The following is a 17,622-nucleotide window of genomic DNA, read 5'->3' on the forward strand; positions in this document are numbered from 1 at the left end:
GAACGTGAAAAGTAGACATTTTGACACAGCAAACATAAATGTCTGCCAAATTGGTTTGTCAAGAAATATCTAGAACCAACTAAATGTGCTGTTCCCCATCAAAAAACCTGGTATGGGAAATGACCTGTGGCCTCATAATCAGCTAAATGATGTGAAGCACCAGAATACTCCTTTAGATTGGATGCATGCACATCATATTCTCATTTTAAAGAATTCTCAAGCACAAAATGCTTTCTAAATTAGCATGTTTTTTCAGTACAGATCAGCCCATCTGTAGTTTTTAGTGAAATTCATTCACGTCAAAAATTTGTTTTGGCTTTACCTTATGGTGCAGCTCACAACAGCAGATGGACTCCAGGCCGAACGTTTTTTCTTTGCCGTAATGTAATTGGGACCGTTTAGCCTTTTAGGCTTTCAGGCTGTTGTTGGATCCTTGAATAAATGAGGCCCACACAGAATGTTTTGGATTAAACATGATGTTTTAATTACAAGATAATATTCTCAACTTTTGCATCCTGTTGTAATTCAGACTTTCTTTGTGGCGCATTCAGGCACACACACGCACACACACAGAGAAAACAAAGCTGTCTTGCCAGATATGAATATTGATGTCTGTTCCAGACTGTCTGAAAATTTGGATGCTGTTTGATCACAACTGAATATAATTGATCAACAAGTTTTCGAGCAACATTGCTTTGCTGGAAATTTTAAAATTTCTTTCGCTGATTACTGCTACTTTGGCTGAATTTGGAGGAAGGATTTGTAAGATGTTGACAGCATGGTTCTAACAGAATGAAAGGTATTGCTTCTTAAACAGGATAATGTGTCGCTACTTGGAAAAAATAGTATTTACTGTCACTTATTATGTTTTAGTTCCAGACTAAAGGCTGTTTTTTAACAACAGATGTGTTGTCACTAAAAATTTGCCAAGTCCTTTGTGCTAAAGAGATCCATCTGTGTATCCTCAGGTTCCCTTTCCTCTCTAACGGGATGCAGTTGTTTGGTGATTAAGGTCTATTATTTGGGGAACAACTTCCATTTTCGAATTTTGTCTTTTTCCTCCTCAAAGGCACGCCGGACGCAGATCAGGGGTAAAAAAAACAAAAACATAATCCCCAAACAGTTTTCCTGCTCTAAAGGAGGACATGAATGGTGAGGACCATTCTGAAGACAACCTGCAGGGTGATAATGGTGGTCTTCTATCTGCAGGCGCCAGCGCAAAAGCATATGTTGACTTTCTCCACAGTTTGAACACTGTAATTGACAAAAGTAGTGAGTACCTGACGCAGACAGCAACAGAGAAAGCATGTTTAAGCAGCGGACAAATAACAGGGTTTGTCATAGTTTGTATATGCTGAAACATACAGCGTGACAGGCAGAAGCATGCTGCCACTTAAGAGTCAGATTTTAAACTTTGATGAAGCTGCATCATTTTATTTGAGACGAAGCAAATCCCCAATTACAGCGTCTAGTCTGCTTGTTAAATATTCTGTAGCATAACTCCCACCACCCTCTCCATCACCTCCACTCCACAACAGTAAACCACAAGCCAAGTTTTGCGTGGCAGTGCTAATGATAAGGCATGTCACAGTAAGGGAAAACATGGTTGTTAAAAAGCAGATGTCTGTGCCAGTTCACAGATGGGATTGATATTCACATGGCCGGAGGTGATTCGTTATAGTACAGGTTCTACATGTAAGCGGAAAAATGTATGCGTTCTAATGAGACTTGGTGGCGGGGGCGGCAGCTGTATAGAGGGGGTGGGATAGTATTTACTCTACCAACGACATACTCCACTCAGACTGAGAAAGACAGCCGATGTGAGCAAGGGAGGAGGCATCGGCTCTGATCAACTAACCGGTAGGTATACTGTACATACTGTACCTTTGGAAAGTGGAGCAGAGAGAATTAGATCTGTCTTATATTACTGAACCAGCATAATTCAGAGTTAGCTGCCAACATTTCATCTTATCAGTGTATGAAAGATTTGAGTTATTAGCATCCTACATTGAACTTCATATCAACTTTTAGTGACATGTTTTTCTTCCTGGCTTCTCCGTCAGTGATCATGCAGACAGTGGCACTCCTCCTCATAATGGGACTGGTGGATTTGAGCACCAGCCAGCATTACAGCCAGTTCCAGTGGTTGTCCCATCTGCGAGGGCGGCGGAGGCATGTCGGCTGGCAGGCTGAGGCCGTGGACTGCCCTCTGGAGTGCGACTGCCCTTCAGCCTACCCCACAGCAATGTACTGTCACAGCCGCAACCTTCAGCACATCCCCTACGTCCCCTCACATATTAAGTACGTCTACCTGCAGCGGAACCAGATCACAGGCATTCAGGACGGGGTGTTTGACAACGCTACTAACTTGATCTGGATTGTACTGTTTCACAACCAGCTCAACTCGGACAAGATCGGCAAGAACGTATTCAGCAAGCTCAAGAACCTGGACCAGCTCTTCTTGGATCACAATGAGCTTACACGTGTTCCTCCCAACTTGCCAAAGTCCATCACGAACCTGCGGCTCGGCCACAATAAGATCTCAAAACTCCTCTCCAGCTCTTTGGAGGGGATGTCCAACCTCACCACCCTCCAGCTCCAAGCAAATGTCATAGAGGACGTTGGAGGTGTGTTCAACGGACTGAAGTCTCTGACCCTGCTGGACATGAGGAAAAACAGGCTGAGAAAAATCCCTAACAGCCTTCCTGAGAGGCTGCAGCAGCTCTACTTGGAGTTTAATAGCATAGAGAGTGTGCCGACGGGCTTTCTAACCATGTACCCCAAACTGCAGTTTGTCCGGTTGGCTCATAACAAGCTGACAGACAAAGGACTTCCCCCCAATGTCTTTAATATCAGCACGCTGGTTGAGCTTGACCTTTCTTTCAATAAACTGGAGAAAATCCCTGTTGTCAGTAGGGACCTGGAGAACCTTTATTTACAAGCCAATAAGATCAAAGGTATGGACACATCTCTGTTGTTTCAAATTTTTGGTGCTATAGTCATGTAATATAGAAGTAAAGAACTTCAAAGTCCCATTGGAAATATAAAACTCACTCAGGACTGTATTGTGATTATAAACACTCAATTCTCTTATGATGATTATTTTTTTGTCCTGAAGCCAGTCTTAAACTGTGTAAACAGTTTTGATTATTGCCATCCTGCACATGGACCCTTCAGCCATGATTACAATGCTGAGCTTTTACCTCATGTAAAATCATAAAAAGGAGGCGCTACATAACTTTCATAATTGGATTTGTTGGCGCAGCGGGACGCTTGCTCCGCCGCTCACTCAGCTACGAACAGAGCAATAAACGAAACAAATCTTTAATGGCACAAAAGTGGGTGGAAAGTTTAGAGCGCTGACCCTCCCAGCATAATCTAATGGATTTGGTAAACTGATCTGTATTCGACGATAGAGTTAACTTGAAGGAAGTTTAATGGTTAGAAGACTTGATTTATTGTGTGTTGATATTACAATGATACTGACGCACTTTAGTGAGTTCAACACGCCCTTCCCTCAGCCACTTAATGCACTGTGATATTTCAACTAAAGTAAAGTTCATGGCACCATTTAAGTGTATTTGAAAGTCCTCTATCATCCAGCTCCTGACTGCATTTGACAGTTCAGTTCCCTCTCTGTTCTTCCTGTCATCTCTGTGTCTCTTAAACTTGGATTTATTGCACTTTTGGCCACGGCCACAACAGTGACATAACATTGCACATCACTTTCGGGGTGGTGACCGAGCACGCAGTTTTCCACCACTCCATAAGCTCCAAAGCAGGATTTTCAGACCGTGTGTGAATCAGTCTTTAAAATGATGCCCTTCCTCCGAAGTCAACACTTTCTCCCGTAAAAGCTCATACACCAAACAAGCTCTATACAAGCAATAAAAACCCAGTAAAAACAAAGCTTGGAATAATTCAAACAATGAAAAGTCCAGAAAAGTAACAGTCCAGAGTGGGTGTAATCAAACGAGGGGAGACCATTTTTAAATGATGTGATATTGTTACACTGACTTAAAGTATAGCTGTAATATAGAAAGGTAAGAAGCGACTCTTGCCTTCTCGCACAGCCAGAGTCCGGAGCAGGAGCACGCAGCAGCAATCACCTACCCTCATATTTCCTTCCTCTTGTGTCTTTTAGAGTTCTCCTTGAGCAGCTTCTGCAGCACAATCGACATGACGAACTTCTCCAAGCTAAGAATGCTGCGTTTGGACGCCAATGAGATCAGAGCCAAAGACATTCCTGCTGAAGCTGCCTACTGTTTGCGACATGTGGCCTTTATTGATGTGTAGCGCTTCCTGATATGTCTGGCTGATTTGTCTCCACTCATGCAGAGCTTTGCTCCATCTGCAACACCTCCGACCCGTTATTAAAGCTGCTATTATTATTGCAAATGATTAAACAGTTCCAATATTAGTCAACAGGAAATACCACTGTTGTATAATCATGTATCCAGATGACAAACATATGGATAAGGCCGATGAGAAAAGGCCTAATGACTAACGTGTTTTCAGCAAATTGATTTGATTAACAGGTATTCTAGCAAATCTAATAGTCTTAAATATACTTAAGTTGGAGCGGATGACAACCTAAGACAACTGAGTTAGTATATTAGTGCCAATCATCAGCGTGAGACCCAATTTGGAACTTTGCCTCCACCATGTGGCACGAGGTGACAAAACAGTGGAGCAGCAGTGATTTCATTAACTTCTGGCAACACAAGTGATGTGTGTTCAGTCATAAATTTACTGCCGGCTGGTTTGAATAAATATCTATAGAATACTTTTACTTTAAAGATTGCTCATAAATTTGCCATCACCATTGCAACGTTTTAAAGTGTTTGTCATTATGATGGAGGAGAAACACGTATTCCTCCTCAAATAAGCCTCTGAATTATGCAAGGAAAATCATATATTGGATTCAAGACTGATATAACTGCACCTAACCTAATTTCAGTAGCGGTGTTTGGGGCAAGAGACTACAGGTGCATGAATTAATCACCATGAAACTTCCCCAGTTCATTGCTTGCATTTAAACAGTTATTTTTATGTATTATATGTTTAAATTTACATTTTATGTTTAAATATGCAAATGAGGCATTATTTTATTGAACAATCACTGACTTGTGTACATGTCCAGAACAGAAATATGAACTAAACAACAACTAAATGTGCATTTTGGATGTTTTCTTTCCACTAGTCTGAAAGAAGTGCGTGAAAAAACGTCTTTGCCTTCCACATCTGGCCATGAAGGTGTTTATGCTTTAAAAGACTGTAATTCAAGAGCCAAAGTGTGTTTTACTACAGATTATATACCAATGTGTGCTTGAGAGACAAGTGAAGTCCAATTGTCAATGTCAGGATTTAAAGCAGGTTGTTTCCATGCAGCTGGAAAGCTGTAAATCAGTCACTGTTCAAAGTGAATCTTTGTGAATCTTTTAACCAGGTATCCACCACTTTTTTGTTTTTAGAGTTATTTGTCCCCTTAAATGTTGACGATGTATTTTTAGCGGCAGCAAAAATCATGTGATGGTAAAAGAGGCAGAGAGTTTGGGAGAGGGGAAAAAGGGCGGCTGCTTTCTTAACAATTCTGACTGGTCTTCAGCAGTTCCCACATATTTGTTGTTGAAGACATCTTGCCTTTTCATCTCCCACAGCTGCCTTCAATCCTCTACAGAAAGGCACGGAATTGAATTATAGGAATACTTTTCTTGTTTTGTAATGGAGCAGTGTCTTGGGACAAAGAATGGATGACTTCCAGCGTAACAGTGGTTTGCACAGTGATAAGCAGTAGCATGGGAAGTTAAGTGGTATGGATCATGTGATATTGCTGGCCTCGTTTGGCTCTGCAGAGGCTTTGTCTTTACCCGTCCGCTTCATATACTGACACTTAAAAAACAAGTAAGAGGCCAGCACACATGCACACAATGTGGGAATCTTTTGACAGGATTTACTGTTGTGGTCTTCTCCGAGACACACACACACACACAAATGTTTCACTTTGTGAGCAGTAGTTCTCAAAGTCAGACATTATGCAATTTATTATTCTGAATTATTAGGCAAAACTACAAATGACTGAGTAAACATGGGCAAAGGTCAGGACAACATTAAGGAACACCCTGCCCTCTCTCTCTCCTCTCTTAGTTTTATCCTGATATTTGCCACTGCTGTGCAGTAATGAGGAACTGTCACGAAAGCATATGAGTAAACTGTAGTAGCATATTGTTCCCACCAAATCAGAGACAACGAGTCTTGTGAATCAATTTGAATAATTTTCTCTCTGCCAGTAATAACAGCTCAGTGTGTGTGTGACCAGAATATTCTCCAGAAGAACATGTTGAAACTATTCATATGACTCGCAAATAAAGCAGAACAAATACAAATCTACAAATATTTGGACAAAACATTTAAACGTTGGCTGCATGTAGACTGTGTATTGATCTGCACTGTAAAATAATCCTTTCCAAAGAGGTGGGAATGGCTGTTGGGCAAGGTTTATTGACTCCCCATAAAGTGTTCAGTCAAACAGAATGTAGGCTGTAAAGTGGCCTAAATTATTTTAGATGGTAACTACCTGGCCTTTAGATGTGGTTCCACTGGATTCACGGACAGTGTAAGTGCACTGTTAGCTGGACAGCTGGAGAACATTATATTTTGGATTTGGTATTGATGGGATTTTTATTATCTATACAGAGATTGAATGAAGTCAAACAAATAAATAACTTGCGTTTCGCAAACAACATTACAACAGTTGGTTAAGTGGTAGCAAGTGGAGACACATTATTCCACACACATAACTAGTGTAAAAATAAAACTTTTTTTGTGAACTTGAAAAGTAAATATCTGCAATAGATAACGCATAAACATCATATACATAGCATATTATTCCAGATAAGGTCCATCTTTGCGCTCAGTCAAAGCGAAGCTTCTGATTAAATAGGTGACTGTGATACATTACACACACAATACTGATATGCAAACATGTTCACGGTGGATAAAATGTACAGCTTCTCGAGTGCTTCGTCTGCAGCTGCAGTGATGTGGTCTTTACTGTCTGAGGAGAAAGAAAGCACACATTCAGCTGTGTATGAGACATTTAATCCGTTCCAGCTTCAGCTGTATAACTGCTTTAAACTAAAGAGGTCAGAAGGATACTCACATTATTGTGACTCCATCTCTATGTCCTGCAGGTCTCTGCTTAATTCCATTTGACAAAGGTAGGAATTAAGTCAACATCATTCATATACTTCATGATTCATATTTCAGATTTATAGTTCACTAAGTTCTTACCTTGAGTTTGTATATGATCTTGATCTGTGAGGATTATGAGTTTTCTGTTTTGGAGAGAAATAAATCATGAAATAAAACCACACAACTATATATGCTTACATACAGTTACACACACCTCATACACCTCAATACATCAGGATTTCTGGACATACTGAGCACACAAATTGACAGGGCAGTAGAAGGTAATGCTGGAAGAAGCAAAAATATCTTTACAGGTGATTCAATATCGTGTCCACCATGAGAGGTTATTATGCAATCCTGTCTTACTGCTGTTATTCCACACAGCACCACAGCGTTCAATTCCCCTTGACTGAGTAAATTAAAACATCTTTTACAGCCAGCTTGCAGATGTACAGCAGGGTGGGTGTTTCGCAGTCCTTGGCAATGATATGTTTACATTATATTGTCTCTCCCCTGCAGACAAAGATAGGTCCTGGTCGGTGGTGACCCATGGAGGGTCACAGGTCAGTTTCAAGAAATGAATCATGTCTTTTTGAAGTCTTTTGTATTTTCAGTGTTAAATTTTGTGATTTCGTGTCAGAATGCTTCCTGCTGCAGGGAAACTCTGCAGCAGTGATGGGAATTGGAGGTCTTTTGAAAGAGATGGTTTGTTTGGCTCCGTGTTCTATAAAGAGCCGCATGTTAGGTTCGTGTTTGGAACTTCATTCAGTTGCAGGCTTGCATCCAACGTAGTTATATCAGCACAGCCGTGATCCTGGATGCACTTAAATCCAGGATCAGGGCTGCCAACTCTCACGCATTGATCATGAGACTCATGCAATTGACACTTTTCACATGCTCTCACATCGCGACTATTTCCTCACACAGTGATAAACAAATTCATAACTGATAACGTTGCAGGAGTAAAAGATGCAGTCTGTGGGACAGACAACACAGCAGCACAGCACAACAGCAGCATCATGCAGCAGCGAGTTATTCAGACCATCAGAGGGAAAATGAGGGTGAGAGGGTAATGTACACAAATGTATTATAGTGTAATTTATCCCCATGCATGCTTTAGCTTAGTAGTTGCAATCAGTGGCTCTTCTGGCTGCAGCATCGCTCCCTCACCTCTCACAGGCAGGAGAGAGTTATTATAGTTATGGGGACACTGTGTCTCATGTTCTCATGATTCCCAGTAAGAGGTGTTTAGTTTAGTATAATGCAAAATCATTAATGCGATTTTACTTTTTTGGTTAACATTAAACAGGGCTGCCAACACGCCTGAACAAATCTCACGCCAAGTAAGAGGAGGCTTCAAAGCCACTCATGAAAAATCATTATGCATTAAAAAAGGGTTTCTGTGCACACAAAACAAAGTCTGAACATCAGGCTTTTTTTCCAGAACCCAAAACACACAGTTTGTGTGGCTTTAGCTGACCGAGGTGCACACTTTGCTTAAATTCCACATCTCCAACAAACTGAAATGTTTACGAAAATACAACTTTTAGCAAGATTAAGATGGGTGAGGTTAGATTCAGCAGGCTCACTAATAATGTGACGCTCGCCCCTGGAGGTGAGTAGCCCACTACAAACGTGAAAATCAAAGCATCGTTATGTATGTGTATTTATCCTCGCTCTTACATATCACTTTATAATCACGGCTGATATGTATTGACAGCTTCATTCAGAGATGAAGGGTTACAAAGTAAATATGTGTGAAAGTAAGTACTAACCAAACACTGTTGTTCTGCTAAGAACTGTTCTGTAAAGAAATATTTAAGAGCAATATTTACTTTTCATACAGTGTTACTGTTTGATGCTCGAGGTTCTCCTGAGGGTCCCATTTTTCAGCATCAGACCACTCCCCCCCAATAACATGCCCCAACCTCGCCGAATCCAAATCTCACTCCAAACTAAACTGAGAAGTTGGCAGCCCTCCATTCAGTAGCTGGGAAGTCTCACAGGGCGCAGTTTGTTATGACAGACTCTGTCTCCACAGCACTGTGTCAGAGCTGGAGAATGGTTTGCTGCACCCATTATTATTCTGCTGAAGAAGGATGACAAGTCTCTTTCCCCATCTGGACAAAAATGAAGCAAAAATATAGCAAAACTCCTGTGCAGGTGATGTCATAAGGAGAGTGCGCAGCATTGATTGGAGGATGGAGCTGCAGTATCGAGGCCATACCCCTGTTTGACTCAATCACAGGTTAGGGTTAGCTGTCAATCTTGATGCTACTTTTAATAGCAACAGTTTTCTAATTAATACCAAATTTATCAGAAAAATGAACACTTGAACATACAGTAGTGTAATAAGAATGACCTAAAATGACAGAAATTATCTAGCTCGGAGGGGCTGGGTTCGGGTTTATGACCTGTACTCCAGCCAGCCACCAGGGGGCCCTCGAGATGTCACGTGATCCATCTTTTTATACAATTATTACTTTAAGCAATCACGCGTGATAGATGGTGATACATAGATGGTTCATCCAATCACCTGGCCAAGTATTGTTTTAAACTTCCTGCCCTTTCCCAAACTTTCCATGTACGACTCCCGTGTAACAAACCATCTAGCACGTCACGTTAGCTCAGGATGTAGAGGGGGTCGGCCTCTGTCCACATGTCACATATCACTGGGACACTGAACCCTGGGTTGCTCGCAGCCACTGGGGATGAGCAGCACTCCTAGCTGCTGGTCCCAAGCCCTGATAAATGGGAAGGGTTGAGGCAGTAAGGGCATCCGGGGTAAAAAGCTATGTGGTTTATCAAAAAAAATATCTGATTTCCATGCTGGGTTGGGTGGGGCATGGTTTGCCATTGAGATAGAACGAACAAGTGAAGAAGAAGAGCACAGCCGAAAGCAGAAGAAGTAGCCTATTATTGGTATAGCATGGCAGTTAATCATGTTTTGCTAATCCAGGCTTCATGGTGAAAGATAAATACAGGAGCACATTCTGTGGTTTTCAAACAAAATATTCACAGAATGTTGACTTCCTCATAAAGCATTTTAAGACCTTGCATCCTCTTGTAGACAAACATTCTCTGACACAGATGATGTTAATTTAAGTCACAGAGTTCAGCACTTAGCGCTTACCCCTCAAGGGGCTGTTGTCAGGCCAACATTTACCCGCACACTGTGGCAAAAAGCAGGCGAGACAGGAAGCAGAGTGAGCAGGTACATAGACAAAAGCCAGAGGTGAAAGCATGGCCAGCAAGCTCAGAGGATCATTGCACAAGAAGAGAGTTGTGCACCTCATCAAGCACTACCGCGATTATGCTCCATCAATATTTGTCCATCACTGCCAGTCATGCAGTATCCCTCCTCCTCTGTTGCGTGCATTATATGCCTGCAGTCAGTAAAATAAAGATAAACAAACAATACTTACTGTCAAGCTGAATCAGATTGCACACTGCATGCAACAGGATGAATTCATGACAGGAAGCGGATGTATCTCACTCCCTCAGTCATCAGTTAAATGAATAAACTGCATTTTAAAAGAATAGTGCGCTCTGGGGCATAACCATGCATTCTCTGGAAGGATGGTCTCACCGCCAATACTGAGAAAACACCACTCTGCCTGCGTTAAAGTGGCCTATGTTATATTCCATTGTGACATTAGGACCGGAATTTCAATAATAGAATCAATCTATGTGTATGTGATACAGCATCGCAACCAACATGTACAAAAGTGCAGCAAACTAAATTCAAATAGATTTGTCTTTACCCTGAAAACGTTTCAGTACAGGGTCATGGATCCTATGGGGCACACCTCCTGTGTTTTCATTATAAAACCTCAGTGTCTCCAGACTGTGGTGTGTTTGCAGTTTCTCTCAACCACAAATCACACATGCAAAGAACTTCCATTTTCCACTTTCGTAAGATGAACTTTTTTTTTTTTACAATTACCATTCCAAACAAAGAAGCCATTTTTTAAATACTTGTTGGCACAACAGTTTGCTCCAAAAATAACTATGAGCAGATCAGGTTCCCAAGGCTTCCCAAAAGCTAGGAAAGATGCTTTTCCAGTGTGCGCAAAGTTTACTGCATGATCAGAAAGAATGTGTTAAATTACGGATTAGACTAATGCTGATGACAAACATGTGAGGCTTCAGTATAAAAAAGCTGTGTAACTTTGCCCTGGAACAATAGAGTCTGTGTGACGTTTTAAACTGTATAAGACTATATCTGACATTGATACAACTACTAGAACTCTGTAGACATTCATCCCAGACCTCATCTTTAAGGTCTACAAGCAGCTTGTGCGCCCACGCCTATTTAAACCCTGCAGTGTTCAACAGAGCTCTGTTACATATGTATCTGATAAAAAAAGGGAAACTGCCCTGGTATGAACCCAATCAAATGTATCCATTTCCTCAACTGCACTGAGGGATAAATTTTCAACAGCTGGATTATGGCCGCTGTTAGCACCAGACATTATGCATCACTTGCAACCGTTTTCTGCCCCCTCTCAAGATCCAACTCAGTAATGATATGACAGTGCAAACACATCCATAAAGTTTTGCAGCCAAGCGAGATTTACCTTATTTTACATCTGCAATTATCTATGCATCAAAGCGCTGTACAACACATACAGCAGAGGGGAGAGGTAAGATTGGCGTGAACAGGAAACTAGTTGGGGCCCCAGGCCTTCTCGTCCAACATCTCAGTAGGAAACCTACCTAAGGAGGCCCAGTATCATTCCTTGAATTTCCTGTTTCGAGCAACATTCTCAAAGCGTGAAATGAAGGAAAAAGAGAAAGAAAAACAGTGTGAGGAAAACTGAAAGCAAGACAGTGGCAAGTGAAGCAGTAAATAGCTGAATGCTGTAATTTAGATTCGTCACTTGATTAACTTCAGCCAGCAAATCCGCTAACCGACGTGGGACCGGCAGACTTATTAAAGCAATAAACCAAATATCGTAAACAGTCCGCTGTTAAATCACACCTAAGCAGATGAAGTGTTGTCACAGGAGGACACTTTCCCTCTCGCAGTACTCTCCTCCTCTCTGTGGAGCCTCCCCATTTCCTAACGCAGTGTCACGTTCAAACGTACGCCCTGTGAACTTCTGATGGGAGGACAAAGGCAGGTCAGGGCCCGTGAGCAGCACTCGCAAAATTATGATTTCAGGTGTTGGTGAGCACTGGTCTTATGATGTGGGTTATTTACAACGCTAAAATCCTTCAGCTATTAAATTAGGTCTTGTTGTTCTGGTTTTTATTATGACGTGTTTTGCCATGTGTGTCTGTGTGTACTGTCAGCAGCTTATCTCACACAATACTGGACCCATGAGCTGCGTTTTTTATATCGACTTCGTATTCAGATTCTGAAAATATTGATTTTGAAGTAAAAAACATTTTGTACGTTTTTCTTTTCATTTAATTTATAGCATAGTGGTGATAAATGCTGGTTTGAGGGGTCCCTTGGGAATTTTTGCCTGAATGGCAAAAGAGAAAATGGCCCTAATCAGCTGATAGGAGGAAGCAGGAGAGGAGGGATGGAGAGGAGGGAATGAGAATGAGTGAGTATCATAAAGATAGTCATCCTGGTTGAATATTTAAATCAGGAGAGGCTTCATAAGAGATTATTTTATTCACACGTGAACAATAAAGATGCTAAATGTGAACTTTTTTTGACGTTACTTCAGTTACCACCAACTCTCTGAAGGCTCTAAGGATTTTCACCCCACCTGCCTGCTTAAAAAAACTCAAATGAAGTCTGATCGATGACATAATCAGAACCTGTGTTTGAGAAACCAGCTTTCGACCAGCAAAAGTCCTATTAGTGCATGCATGCACCCAAAGGTGCTCTGATGCGATGTGTTTGTGTGAATGAACATGACTGTCGTAATCCTCCAGTTCTGGTGTAGTGTGAGAGCTAAAATCCGTTCAATGTCTTTCATGTGATCAAAATCGGCATGCCATTCAACGAAACACGAAAACGCTAAATGCACAAGACTTAGCACTGTCACCTCTCTGCATGCAGTTTGCATGTCCGTGCAGTTACTTCCCACACCTACCAAATGCATCACGTGCATATAATTCATTAGCATTACTGCTGCAACCGACTGAGCAAAGCTCTGGCCTCAGAACCAGAGTTAGTCTCCAAGCACTTTGCTATGGCTGTCCAATTCTCCTGCTTACATTTATATCTGGGTCAGATGAAGAATATGCATTTCTCCACACTGATTCATGAAATTTAGCTCATTTAACTTAGCGCAGCGAACAGTAATCACAACCACAGAGCAGCTTTGTCTACCATCACCCAAAGGTTTATACTCTTCTCAAATGCAAAAGCATTCCAAGCTTTTCTTTACAGCTCATTAGCCTGTAAGATTTTCCACACAGATATTATATAAAAGAAGCAATCATTCCACACACTGCATACAGTGCTAGTACAAGCCAGCTTGTACTATAATATATCATGTTTCTGCTTTTGCTCCTTTTCATCAAATTACTATTCATCAAATTACCTATTAGCACATTATTGCTTTCTAAAAAAAAAGCGTTTCCAGGAATGATCTGCAGCTGCTGCTGTTTCAGGGCCTTAACTTTATTGGGTTTTTAAAGCAGGAGTGGGTGATGTTTAGAAACCAACAAGAGTAAACCAGATTTTGCAAATATACAACCCAAAAATCCCCTCCCCTCCCTTCAGGCCTCCCTCCAAAGCTACTCCCACCAAAAAAACACATGAACGTGCACTGCTCGACTACTGCTGGAGGACGAGTCACCGAGTGGGAATGCAAAACAGCCGTTACAGACATACCCTTCAGTATGAGTCGGTTATCCGGCCGGAATAGCCGATTCCACACTCTCGGCTCACTGCTGCGGGTGTGTGATTTGTGCCACTTGGTTAGCTGCTAAGGCAGCGCATCACTGCCACCACTGACCGTATCCAACTACCTCATGTCTCGAACACACCTAAACGTGGTCGTAATGAAGCATTTCATTTATTGATTGCTGTCCAGGTGTAAAGAGAATTTCAACAAACTTAACATGAAATGCTTGAAAAATACATCACCTGCTCTAGCTTTAAGCTCTTCGTATACCGTCTTGTTTGATGTTTGGGGCATAAAAGCTTTGCCGTTGCTGCAGGATTAATTTATTCAAGGTCATGACTCATGAATAAACAATATGATACATAATGAATAAGGAGAAATGTGGATAGTGAGGCTCAGCCACCTGAAAAGCGCCTCTCTGAGCCAAACAGTACATTATCTGAAAGATTAGCTGATGGCGCCAAAGCCCCTTAAATAGCAAAATGAGCGTGTATGCATTTGCAGGCTTTTGATCATGCGTTGCTGCAAAAAAGCACGTGTGTTCTCACCATTAAGTTGGGCCTCCACCTTGTTTTGTTATGCTCAGTAATTACCAGCGAGGGAGGGCTAGTACTTCTGCAAGAGGGAGTGCCCCAGAGAGCGCAGACAGACGCTGCCAAGGCCTGCTTTATTGCAATATGACTGGAATGCATTGCTAGGCTTTATTAGCACACATGAGATTTGGGAGTTAACAAAACAGGAGCCTACCTTTTGTGTGATGAGACAGTAGAGAGTGAGAATGAACAGCAGTCCTCCGCAGACAGAGGCAATGATGAAGCCAAGCTTGTACAGATCTCTGACTGGTCGTCTGTGCGAGGCCTTGACTGAGTTCCGACCATAACTGTCTGCAGCAAAGAGACACATTATCTGTGATGCCGGTTGCCCCAGACAGCTGCATAATTCATCACAAAACTAATAAGCAGATAGAGATTCCCACCAGTAAAATGCGTGGGTAACTCTGTAGATAGCTCTGTGGTAGAGCTAAAGAAGTCTGCGTATTCGTGCTGGCACCTCCAGTCGACTGGCGCGTCGCTCGTTGTCACCAGCTCCCAGTAAACAGACAGCACCTCTGAAGCTCGCTGCAGTGCCTCTGAAGGTGACCCACTGTAGAGCATCTCAAAACTCTCTGGCTTATCCTGCGGCACATTCCCAGAATCATACTTTAAATATTTTCACAAATGTTGCAGATTTCTCTCCTCGGAAATGTAATGGATAAGTGCCGAGAGAGAGGCCGCAGGTTCAGCACTCACCTCAACCTCTTCATTAATCTGAGGCACACATTTCTGAGAGTAGATGTTGAGGATGAGCGCTCTCAGGGACTGAACGTAGCCATCATTGACTGAACCCCGACTATATTTGAAGTGGGTGGTGAGGAGCTCCAGGATCCAGGGTAAAGCAGCTTTTACAAAGCAGCATTTACTCTGTGGGAAATCAGAGCGCAAGGTAATAAACAAGAAAGCCCGGCGCACTTCACGGAAAGTTTGGATCAAAGGAAACAGTCCCATAAAACAAATGTTACCTTACCAAACTTCTGCGTTCGATGAATGTGTACGTTATCGAGCAACCACTCCTCAATTGGTTGTCCATCTGCACAACACACGGGGAGAAGTCAGCTAAGGCCATTTAGTACAACCCATGCATGATTTGTAATGCTGCCTCGTGACCTACCAGATGTCTGACTGTCAGCAGGTGCTCCCTAGTGATGGAGTGTCTGCATGGACCAGGGATCTCAGTCATAGTCAGAGGGAAGCTCAGGAACATAAGCACACACAGACACTTTACCTGCAACTGACACAACCAATAAATTATCTTCACAGCCTTCAAGTCCTCGAGGAAGGGGGGTTGACACTCAAAGATTTACATGCTAAATATGAAGACTACTCTAAAAAGCTCCCTCTGCACTGTTTCAACATTAAGCGCAAATGTGCCATCCTGACCTCAGCCATGTCAGTATGAATGCACTCCACAAAGCAGTCTCTTGGAATCAGTTTTACGTCCCAAATTGTGAATATCTTTTCTTCATAAGAGGGCTTCCTTATAAAGAATTTCAAAAAAAACCAACCAGTTTCCTCCTACATGTTCCATAACAGTTTAACAGTACGCTTCCAAGCAGTTCTTTACTTTCCATTCAAAGCGAACTTAACAATGTGCTGAATAAAGTACGCATTTCCTCATCACCCGTGCACTTCTCAACTCGGGTCCTGACATAGGATCAGGTTTCGGGTTGAGTCTGGTGGTACGCACAGCGTCTCTTTACTGCAGCACTGCCAGTGACTGATGTTTAACTGTGTGTGCGAACCTCTTCTGGGATTAGATTAGTTACAGTTAGACAGTTAGACAAATAGTGCCCTCTACCATAGGAGCTTGGCTTGGGAGCGCAGCATGCACAGACTCCTCCTGTGGTTGATGATGCCTGCTACCAAGCACCTTTTGGCAAGTGTAACAGCAAAATGGCCTCCAGATGGATTTAATCCTTCCACTAAAGATTAAAAGATGGTGACAAGCATATGTTGCTTCACACTGCAAAATGTCTGCACTGGAAGGTTTTCATTTCTAGCCGTCCCCTGGTCTCAACCTTTGATTTGGATGCAGCTTTTACTGCAGTCAAGACAGATGCCAGCAAACTATTAAATAAACAACAACAATAAAACATGATTTATTTGTTGCCTAGTCGACTTCTGAGCTGTCTTAAGACAATTCTTTGAAACCCACCAGAGATGGGAAGTTTTCCTCTCATACTTTGTTGTCTGTTCCTTATATACTGCATTCGAACAGAGAGGACCGAAGAACATAGATAGATGGAAAGATAGATACTTTATTAATCTCCAAGGAGAACTTTACAAGAAGTGAAATAAGTAAAACAAGATGCTACATGTGAGCTGAAAGGTAGTTCTAGCCTCTGTTACTTTGAACCCACTTGATGAATTACAATGACACACAATCAAATTAATGTAATCTAATAGAACGATTAATGTCACTGGTATTTGTAGCACATGATGCAAATGTCAACTGTCACATGATTCGTTTCCTCCGTCTGATATCTGTACTCAGGTCAAGCAAACTCAACAATCAAGCAATAAACAAGCGTACAATAGCATGCTCTCGCCTCCTTCCTGCTGTTGGTGGATTTTTTCTGCAGGGATCACAGAAAAGTTCTCACCTACCTTAGCTTTGCTCTGAATCAGGGTTGACACAAGGATGGTCATCTGGTACGTGTTTGACAATGGAAAACACCAGACTCCACTGTCACACACATTGAAGCAAAGAGATCCTTTTCATATATTCACTTCCACTCCACAGAAAGGAATTTGCCGTTGAGTAAATCTGACACTTCGTCATGTGGCGCTCCTCGTCAGTGCTTTGCCTGATGTGCTCCTCCTGCAGAGTGAGTTCAAACTGAGACTAGCTGCTGCAGCTGACAGACTGCCCTTTTAAAGACCTCCCAACTCTCCTCTGTTTGACAAGATGCAGCGCCCTGCGTCTCTGCAGATGCGTTCTCCTAAATTAGTTTTTGAGTTTCAGATCGGATTTGATCATTTAGTTTTCTTCGGCATGTCTGGCAAAGGATGTGATT

General features: G+C 42.1%; 2 protein-coding genes across 5 annotated transcripts; one reads left to right on the forward strand and one right to left on the reverse strand.

Moving 5' to 3' along the window:
* Positions 1–34: 34 nt before the first annotated feature.
* On the forward strand, positions 35–5,177 carry fmodb (fibromodulin b). Of its 2 annotated transcripts, XM_041945025.1 has the most exons (3): positions 35–1,860; positions 2,064–2,957; positions 4,145–5,177. In XM_041945025.1, exons 2-3 carry the CDS (start codon positions 2,069–2,071, stop codon positions 4,294–4,296), a joined length of 1,041 nt encoding a protein of 346 aa, XP_041800959.1. In that variant the 5' UTR covers positions 35–1,860; positions 2,064–2,068; the 3' UTR covers positions 4,297–5,177. The 2 variants fall into 2 exon arrangements, with proteins under 2 accessions (XP_041800959.1, XP_041800958.1); XM_041945024.1 differs by having other exon boundaries at positions 35–2,957.
* Positions 5,178–6,321: 1,144 nt separating this feature from the next.
* On the reverse strand, positions 6,322–17,350 carry csf1b (colony stimulating factor 1b (macrophage)). Of its 3 annotated transcripts, none has more exons than XM_041945029.1 (9): positions 17,213–17,350; positions 15,717–15,836; positions 15,573–15,635; positions 15,299–15,469; positions 14,986–15,184; positions 14,757–14,893; positions 7,294–7,337; positions 7,163–7,197; positions 6,322–7,057 (listed from the first exon to the last, which is right to left on the reverse strand). In XM_041945029.1, the coding sequence occupies exons 1-8, from the start codon at positions 17,252–17,254 to the stop codon at positions 7,164–7,166; spliced, it is 810 nt and encodes a 269-aa protein (XP_041800963.1). In that variant the 5' UTR covers positions 17,255–17,350; the 3' UTR covers positions 6,322–7,057; position 7,163. The 3 variants fall into 3 exon arrangements, with proteins under 3 accessions (XP_041800963.1, XP_041800961.1, XP_041800960.1); XM_041945027.1 differs by having other exon boundaries at positions 6,322–7,053; positions 7,163–7,200; XM_041945026.1 differs by having other exon boundaries at positions 7,163–7,200.
* Positions 17,351–17,622: the final 272 nt, after the last annotated feature.

This window comes from Chelmon rostratus, chromosome 10 (assembly GCF_017976325.1).
Source record: "Chelmon rostratus isolate fCheRos1 chromosome 10, fCheRos1.pri, whole genome shotgun sequence".
Taxonomy (NCBI): domain Eukaryota; kingdom Metazoa; phylum Chordata; class Actinopteri; order Chaetodontiformes; family Chaetodontidae; genus Chelmon; species Chelmon rostratus.

What these genes read in the sequence shown, in the direction of transcription:
- fmodb (XM_041945024.1), top strand. Translation starts at nt 2,036, where the DNA reads ATGTTTTTCTTCCTGGCTTCTCCGTCAGTGATCATGCAGACAGTGGCA. An exon ending in ACAAGCCAATAAGATCAAAG is followed by an intron (nt 2,958 to 4,144) that starts GTATGGACACAT and finishes TGTGTCTTTTAG; the next exon opens with AGTTCTCCTTGAGCAGCTTC.
- csf1b (XM_041945027.1), bottom strand. Translation starts at nt 17,254, where the DNA reads ATGACCATCCTTGTGTCAACCCTGATTCAGAGCAAAGCTAAG. An exon ending in GTTACCCACGCATTTTACTG is followed by an intron (nt 14,894 to 14,985) that starts GTGGGAATCTCT and finishes TCTTTGCTGCAG; the next exon opens with ACAGTTATGGTCGGAACTCA. An exon ending in ACTGTCTCATCACACAAAAG is followed by an intron (nt 7,338 to 14,756) that starts GTAGGCTCCTGT and finishes TCTCCAAAACAG; the next exon opens with AAAACTCATAATCCTCACAG.